An 8,656-nucleotide genomic window follows, 5' to 3' on the forward strand; every position below is an offset into this window, starting at 1 on the left:
TGAAGGGGGGGGGGGGGGGGGGGGTGTTTCTGTCACGCAGGGGACGCACACCAAAGACCAAAAAAAAAAACCCGCCTGTGGCTGTAGGAAGAGGGCTGCAGATTGCTGAACACCAGCAAATTTATGACTTGGCAGAATTCCGTCGAAATGCATACAGTGTCAACATGCCCAACACAGAAGTGTGTGTGTGTGTGTGTGTGTGTGTGTGTGTGTGTGTGTGTGTGTGTGTGTGTGTGTGTGTGTGTGTGTGTGTGTGTGTGTGTGGCTGTTTGTGTGGGACGTGATTTTGACCATATCTAAATCCGGAACTGAGCTACATACCCAGAGTACCAAACCATGTGATGATGACCTGTTATGTGGTGAATGTGCTGAGAGGTCAGCGTGGGTCCTTAAAGAGGTGGTCCAGAGAAGCTTTGCCAGCTGGAACGCTACCACTGCTCCTTAACACGTATCGCAGAGGATCAAGTTTTACTAAATATTTATTTTTCACCATGCTTGTGTTATTTTTATCTGCTCGTGTATGCTATCACCAATGCAGTATGCATTTCTAATTACACGTTGACGTTACTAAACATAACTAGGTCTAGTTAATTGCATTTGCGTGTTAACCGGAGGTCCTGCTGTGACCACCGCTGGTCAGCTTTGAGAAGAGTGGAGCTGGTGGTGGTTGATGGTTGAGGGGCCATTGGAAGACCAAGGGACACTAGTGACTGAATTTAGCAAAAGGACCAGGTGAGTTTCTGTGTTCTTCGCTTCGTCGTGGAGGAAACCAAGCTGTGACGCAGGTCAACTTACAACCATGATGATGACGATAACGTTTTGTTTTTAAATAGCCAGTGGGTAAAATGCAACGTCAAATTTGCACAGCGTGACAGCTAGGCCCTGTTTCGTACCTTTACATCCGACATTTTACATTAGATGAAGCAGTTCCGGACAGGTGTGTTGGGCGGGGAGCACACTACATGCTCCTGCAGTGAAGAACACTAGTCATTTAAAAATAATTACTCATCCTTTTTAGGCTTTTGAACTCACTCCGGTTCATTTGTTCCCTGGCAGAATCCATTTGAGTGAATGAGGACCCATATTCGGTACCCTGGGACGGCTCTTCTCCTGTGGGCTTCGTGCTCGAGCCTCCCGCCTTCCGCTGTGCCGCCACCTGGAGCTCCGGCGTGCCCCGATCACGGCAAATCCGCCCCCGGTAAAAGCTATTCCCATCCACAACGCTATCTGTTCTAAATTGTGATGGCTTTAAATAGCATGTAAAGGGGAACACGCGACTGGCTTGGGGCTGCCGTACAAAGCTGGGGAATAGAGAATGTCACATCTAAAATGAGGTTTAGCCAGAATTAACTGCTACTTCAAATTAAAAGTCCTGGTTTTACATCTTATCATTGGGTAAACTTCATGTTGGACAATAATATTGTCTGTTTTAAAAGGCACTACTGGATATAGTTGTGTTTTATAGTTTTATACAAACACAAACGCAGGAGACACATTTACATCCTTTCCCTCATTCGCAGAATCAGTACCGCTAACCCCTTGTGAGTTGTAATTTATGGATCTTATTCATATGGTTCTACAGAAAACCATTACCAGCAATCGGCTTTAATAATTCCCCAACAGTGTAATCTTCTTCTTATACTTGTTAGGATTACTTTGAGCCTGTTGTGAAATTTGAGGCCAGTTTTGCAGTTTATCTGATATGTTTAGTATTTGGGGATTTGAGATAATGGAACTGGTCCGGTGTTTTTTATTATTACTGTTGTTGCAGCTGTTTTTAATTATTAAAGCACACAAAGGCTTTTGCTGTAGCTCAGAATGTCTTAGACTTCAGAGTATTAAGATTATTTAATCTAGGCTATTTAGTTTACACTATGTGCAGTGAACCGTCCAAAGTGATAGTTTGCCTCCCATTTTCTCCCAGCGTCCCCTGTTTTGGAGTCCTTGGAGTGCTCGAATGACTACCTTACCCATATCCGCTGCAGTTGGACCGAGGTTCCAGGTGCTTCTGTTTCTTTGTTTCACCTGGACCGAGACGACAGCAGGTGAGCGCCACCAAAACCAGGTGCCATGGCAACAACGTCCATTTTCCACATCTGCAGCAAGCAGAGAAAGTGCGAACTGAGTATGTGTTGCCATTTACGCCTACAAGCAGAAGCAAAATGATGTTGATGTTATGCGCAGATGGTACGGCCTAAAGCAAGGAGCAGTATTATGATAAAAGGTTTCACAATGCTTTCATTGATCATTTAAAGCCACGCTTGGAGATCCGTTAAAGTAGTGTTTAATGAGATGTGATGGTTGTAGACCGTGGTGACACTCTTTTACACTCTGTTTGTGGTGCGAGCAGGGTGTTGCCGTGCGTTGCCGTCACTCCGCTGTCCCAGAATGCTTCAGGGCAACCTCAAGCTCGGTGTCGGTATAACACCTCCCTGTTTGCCATTGGCTTTGATGACGTGTTCTTCTTCCACACGCCACACTCCTCAGGCACCTGGGGAATTGTTAACCTCACGCAGCACGGTCTGTATTTTCTGCTTTTGACCAAACTCAAGTTCTTGTAGTTGTTTCGTAAGAAGAAGAGCTACACTACACTCACCACAGATGGTTGGTGGCTGTGAGGCCCCATTTACACGAAGCTAGATGTGGTGCTAAGTAGGGCTGCCACAAACGATTATTTTTATAGTCGACTAATCACCGATTAATTTTTATGATTAGTCGACTAATCGGATCGTATGTTAATTGAATATAAAACATACAGCTTATCACACTAGAATGCAACTGCTATTATATAACCATCATTAGATTTCAGCTATATGCTAACTAAAAATAAAAACAATTAAGATCATAGTTCATTAAACCTTTAATGAAATATGCAGCTTGTTGCAACAAACAATTATTAAAATAAGTATAAGGCACTGGCTTAAACAATGCAAAAATAAATACATTAATAAAGAAATTATTATTTTTAGGTTTTTCTTTCTTTCATTTGTCTCTGGCATCAAATTTAGCTACATTTAAATCAAATTAGGTAGGTACCTGAAACTAAGGAATTATTCACAAAAATAAAGTTTTGGTCTCACTGATGTTACAGAAAACACATGAATGCGTGCTAAGGCTAATGAATCAAATCGCCATCACTAATGTTAACTTTTACAGCTACCACGATAAGTAAGTACTAAGGTAACGCTCTGTTTATGCTAACTTTAGCAGCTAACTAGCAATTTAGATTACAGAGATGATGGTCCCTCTTCATCATTGTCACAATCAGCCACAATGTACTTCAGGTGTTCGTACATCGCGGTCGTGCTGCCGTGGAAGGAAAATTCTGCCTTGCAGATATTGCACGCGGGTTTCGGAACCCAGCTACAGAAAATTATCCCAGACTTTTGAGTTCCGTAGCCGGGTAACCATTATACCGGTCTGTATAACGTCCTGGGATGTCGTCCACTGTCCACCCCGGTTGGAAACTCCGGTTTGGAGAGAAAAAAAAAACGACACATCGACTATTAAATTAGTCGTCGACATAATCGTGACTAGTCGACTAATCATGGCAGCCCTAGTGCTAAGTGGTGAGTGTAGTAGTACAGTACCTCAGTAGTACAGTTTTGAGCTGTCTGTACTGAATAAACAGAACTACTCACAGAAGTAGGGACAGTAACAGCTTTACAGAAATGTTCTCCATTGCTGTTGTAGAGGCATAGCTAAAGTAAAGCAACATTAATGTAGATAATGTAGATATAATAATGTACGGTAGCACGTTGAGTTGGGAAGTCTTTAGTCATGCTTTCGGGACTCTTTGGTGATGGTACATTTGCCTTACGTGGTTGTGTTCTGGATCATTCTGAAGACACGACTGACATTTAGAATGTTTCACAGAAGATGAACATGATTGGTTAACAAGAAGACATACCCCCCATGATCTGGCTGCAAACATCAGCAGCAACGAAAGCTGGACCCAAGATTGGCTCAAACTTAGACCGTTTTTGCCTTCACATCAAACCCCAGATGCATGTTTCACTGGGCAACCCAACCTAGAGTGGCTGGTGAGTACCACGCCCCTTGACCCTGACCTATTTCATGTTAACATGACCCAGTAACTTCCTCTGGCATTTATCAGCTAACTTCCTTCTTTTACATAACACAGGAATTTTATTATAATTTATGCTGAGAAGTTATGTTAAGAAATTTTGGACTGTTAACTTTTGCACCGTGTATATTTGAATGTTCTTTATTGTGAATACTTCATATATTTCACTTTTTTAACATATTGTGGGTTCATGGCGTCTTGTGTGCAGAAGAGGGCGGTGATGATGAGGAAGAGGCACAGGAGAGAGACGGCAGTGGAGGAGAGGGGCTCGGAGCTGGAGGTGCAGGCTGAGGAGCACAGGGGCGAGGAGAGGGGGGAGCGATCAGAGGAGGTGCCTGCCTCTGAAGACCAGCACACTGGAGCTCATGTGCCCTGGAGTGAGTGGAGCCCCCTGGTGGCTGGGGGTACTGATGGAGGTCAGAGAGATGTTGTGTATATTAGCAGGGCTGGTGCTTTTGTGCGTGGGTGTGTGTATAAATGACAGTAATGTATCCTGCAAGGATAATAATGTGTGTGTGTGTGTGTGTGTGTGTGTGTGTGTGTGTGTGTGTGTGTGTGTGTGTGTGTGTCAGTTGGCCTTCCTGGTCCCTTTAACCTGCAGTGTGTGTATAACGGAGAGAGTGAGGTGAGATGCAGCTGGCAAATGATGAGACAACAGTCGCAGTTCATCCTCTACAGGCTGTCCTACCTCACCAAACCCCACGCACCGTGAGTGTGTGTGTGTGTGTGTGTGTGTGTGTGTGTGTGTGTGTGTGTGTGTGTGGGGCACTCAGAACCAGCCTGCAGGCTGTGATAAGTTCCAGATCATTTTGATCTCTGTGGGATGGTTAATCTCCCTCCCTCTCTGCACTGTACCTGCCCTCTCTCCTAACTCTCTCTCTCCTAAATCACTCTCTCCTAACTCTCTCTCTCCTAAATCCCTCTCTCCTAACTCTCTTAACTCTCTCTCTGAATTCTTTCTATCTCTTTCTCCATCCTTCATACCATCTCACTTTAATTTTCTCTCTCAGCATCTCTGTGAGAAACATCCTGTTTCTCTGAAAACTTCACTAAAATCTTGAATATCTACATATGATTCTCTCTCTCAGGTCAAAGTGGTGCTGTGCAGTGTTGGATGAAGAAGATGAAGATAATGATGTCATCAGGTTCTCCTGTTCCTTCCCCGTGCCTGCCACCGAGCTCCTGCTGGTGCATCTCAGTCCAGAGCCACGGACAAAAATCATCCAGTCTCATAAACACAGTGTGTACACACACACACACACACACACACACACACACACACAATCCCTTTGAAACGCCTTCTGTTCATTTGCTTTGCGATGTGACTGCAGTTCACAGGTGATGCATCATTGGTTTAACAATACAGTTGTTACATTGCAGGATTAGCATGCCATAGCTAGTCACTGGCAACTGGCTACACAAATACCCAAATAACCAAGACTTCCAACATTAAACTCTCTCTCTCTCTCTCTCTCTCTCTCTCTCTCTCTCTCTCTCTCTCTCTCTCTCTCTCTCTCTCTCTCTCTCTCTCTCTCTCTCTCTGTTTCTCTCTAGTTGAGCCTGCCTCTCCCGTTGGGCTGCATGTGGCCCTGATGGGAGATGACTGGGTTCTGAACTGGACCCTGCCAAAACACAGAACGGTCCCGATAAGCTCAGAGCTCAGATTATGGAGTACACACATGACAGTAGGTACCTTCCTCTGTGTGTGTGTGTGTGTGTGTGTGTGTGTGTGTGTGTGTGTGTGTGTGTGTGTGTGTGTGTGTGTGTGTGTGTGTGTGTGTGTGTGTGTGTGTGTGTGTGTGTGTGTGTGTGTGACTGTGCATCTGTCTTTATAGAATTTCAGGACAAAAGGTCCATGCTGTGGAAATCCAGGAGTAGATGTGTTAAACATAGGGTTACATTTAGGGTTAGACTTTATAAACTCTTATTACATACTGCACTCAGCTGTTCAGGTCATTACACATCTATGATAACGTATGTTAAAGCCCACAGCCTGACAAAGCAAAAAAAGAAGCATGCATGTTCGTCTTTCATCTGACTCCCTCTCTCTCTCTCTCTCTCCCTCCCTGTCCCTCTTCCTCTCTCCCTCCTTCTCTTCCTCTACCTCCCTCCCTCCCTCTCTCACACTCTCCCTATCTACCTCTCTCTCTCTTACTGTCTCTCTCTCCATCCCCCCCCTCTCTCTCTCTCTCTCCATCTCTCCATCTCCCTTTCTCCCTCTCTCTCTCTCTGTATCTTCCTCTCTCAGAATCAGAAATTTTTTATTGATCCCAGGGGAAAATTTTCGGTTATTACAGTTGCGATTGTTAATGTGAAAGAATAAACACTCTAATTTAGATACCCTAAAATAAAAAGAAATTAGCAATACATAAACTAATTTAAATTCTCCAGAATACAGTGAAGTGGCAGTGGCTGTGATAATACATTTAAATATGGAGTCTACCATATAATTTGTATTGCACAGTATAAAGTATTGCACAGTAAATTAACTATAGTTAACGACCGTAGTTTGTAATGACCTCCTGCGGCACTCTGTGCTGCAATTTGGTTGAATGAGTCTTGCACCGAATGTTACCCTGTGTCTCATCAATGTCTCACTCTCTCTCTTCCCCTCTCTTTCTCTCTCTATCTCCCTCTATCTCTCCCTCCCTCTCCTTCTCTCTCTCCCTCTCTCCCTCCCGTTTGTAGGAGGATGTGAAGATCCTGCTCCTCCCCACAGGTGTGAGTGTGTATGTGTTGTCTGAGCGCTCCCTGAAGGGTGGTGTGCATTACCTGGCACAGGTGCGCAGTACCGTGAGCATCCGCAGGGGTCCAGGTGCACATTACGCCGGCCACCCGTCTCCCTGGACGCAGCCGGTCCACTGGACCACCCGCCCAGGTGAGACCTGTCTGCCTGCTCTGCTGTGAGCCCCCACTCACATCCCTGTGCCTTACTGAGCAGTGTGTGTGTGTGTGTGTGTGTGTGTGTGTGTGTGTGTGTGTGTGTGTGTGTGTGTGTGTGTGTAGGTCCTGATTCATCTCGTGTGTATCTCCTCTTGGCTGCCAGCGTGTCTGCTGCACTGATTCTGATATACTTCACTCTCCTGGCTTTTCACAGGTGACCACAATGGCACTCTCCCTCCATACACACCAAGCTAGCTGACAAACTGAACTGTGTTAAAGCACTTTAAATTCATCTGATTGTACTTGGTAACCATGACCTCTTACATAATATTAGTGATACTGGTGCAGTCTTTCTCACTGTGTGTTACTCGCTTTCTCCCTCCCTCACTATTTCCTTTCTCTCTCTCTCTCTCTCTCAGGAGGGTGAGAGTGTGGGAGGTATCTCTCCCCTCTCCCTTTCAGAGTAAAGTGCTGGAGGCTGTTTGCCAGGTTAGTTCCTCTCACCTCACTTCTCACACAACATCTCACGAAACCCGTCCCTCTGTAGTTATTTTTATGCACTGTACTCTATGCACATTTTTTTCCCAAACAAAAATCGTACAGAGTAGTTCCAGGCTTTTAGAATATCACTATTAGAATACCACTCTAATTCTTTAGAATACCACTCTTAGAATGCCACTCTTATTCTTTAGAATATCACTCGATTTCTGCTCTCAGCTGTTGTGGATTTATTGTTCCTCCAACCCCCTCCCCCATCCTCCAGAGTCACAGTGAGCACCTGCCGTCACACACAGAGGTGGACGACCCCCTCATGAGTGAGGCATGCGTCCTGGGAAGGCTCGAGCTAATGACGTATGTGCCCACCAGGGTAGTGCCCACCAGGTCTAATGCCCACCAGGGTAGTGCCCACCAGGTCTAATGCCCACCAGGATAGTGCCCACCAGGTCTAATGCCGTTCGCATGCAATAGTGTTCAATAATTATTTCTTCAGAGGAAATGCAGAGGTGTTATTACAGGGCCTCAGACTTACACAGTGTAGTGAGTCCCCAACACTTGAGAATTTACTTTTGAGAATTAAGTCAATACATTTTATGCTTTTGTGGCAAATTCTTGTCAAGAGCTGTTTTTTTTTTTGTGTGTGTTTTTAGAATGTGTGATAAATCATATCTGCAATGAGGACTTCAACAACTTGTGCTTCTGTGCTTCTGAAATATTACTTTTCCCATAGTGACTGGGAATGCAGTGATGTTACAATGCCCCCTGGTGACCATAGCAACGGACCATACCAACATGCCTCCCAAGAGGGGTGCTGCATGACCAAGCTGCACAGCCAGGCAGCGGAGATGTGGCATTTCAGTGTCTCCAACCACAGCTCTCAAGGAGGTTCGTCTATACACGAGGGCTTCGTGGGAGTCGAAGTGTTCCTGGGCAATGGAAGGTTTTTTTGTTTGGCCTCCAACTCCCATAATGCACTTCAGCCATGTTCAGACGGGTACCAACCGAGTCCTCTGGCCAGTGAAAGTATTACTCAAGATACTTTTCTGAATGTTGGTCTGGAAGATGTAAACATGTATGATGTATGACTATATGTATGTACAGTATGTATGATTGCCCAAAGTAATTCATTGCAATTGTTTCTGACACCTAAGGGGCAAAATTCAAGAAAACGTGGACCTAATATGGGTT

General features: G+C 44.9%; 1 protein-coding gene across 5 annotated transcripts in view; it reads left to right on the forward strand.

Annotated features, from left to right (window-relative positions):
* The first annotated feature begins 50 nt into the window (after nucleotides 1-50).
* The window catches only part of LOC143485690 (cytokine receptor common subunit beta-like), an 8,790-nt gene continuing 184 nt past the window's right edge, over nucleotides 51-8,656 (forward strand). The window contains exons 1-14 of one of the 5 annotated variants that reach the window (XM_076985224.1): nucleotides 51-1,198; nucleotides 1,925-2,045; nucleotides 2,351-2,520; nucleotides 3,877-4,043; nucleotides 4,296-4,503; nucleotides 4,660-4,795; nucleotides 5,176-5,327; nucleotides 5,642-5,772; nucleotides 6,776-6,965; nucleotides 7,094-7,184; nucleotides 7,390-7,459; nucleotides 7,734-7,822; nucleotides 8,199-8,353; nucleotides 8,620-8,656. The exon at nucleotides 8,620-8,656 is cut by the window's right edge and continues 184 nt beyond it. In XM_076985224.1, the coding sequence (XP_076841339.1) occupies nucleotides 1,072-1,198; nucleotides 1,925-2,045; nucleotides 2,351-2,520; nucleotides 3,877-4,043; nucleotides 4,296-4,503; nucleotides 4,660-4,795; nucleotides 5,176-5,327; nucleotides 5,642-5,772; nucleotides 6,776-6,965; nucleotides 7,094-7,184; nucleotides 7,390-7,459; nucleotides 7,734-7,822; nucleotides 8,199-8,353; nucleotides 8,620-8,648 (1,836 nt within the window). In that variant the 5' untranslated portion in view covers nucleotides 51-1,071 and the 3' untranslated portion in view covers nucleotides 8,649-8,656. Of the gene's footprint in view, nucleotides 1,199-1,924; nucleotides 2,046-2,350; nucleotides 2,521-3,876; nucleotides 4,044-4,295; nucleotides 4,504-4,659; nucleotides 4,796-5,175; nucleotides 5,328-5,641; nucleotides 5,773-6,775; nucleotides 6,966-7,093; nucleotides 7,185-7,389; nucleotides 7,460-7,733; nucleotides 7,823-8,198 lie in introns of all 5 variants that reach the window. The other 4 variants (XM_076985221.1, XM_076985222.1, XM_076985218.1 and 1 more) reach the window with 4 other exon arrangements.

This window comes from Brachyhypopomus gauderio, unplaced genomic scaffold (genome assembly GCF_052324685.1).
Source record: "Brachyhypopomus gauderio isolate BG-103 unplaced genomic scaffold, BGAUD_0.2 sc37, whole genome shotgun sequence".
NCBI classification, from domain to species: Eukaryota; Metazoa; Chordata; class Actinopteri; order Gymnotiformes; family Hypopomidae; genus Brachyhypopomus; species Brachyhypopomus gauderio.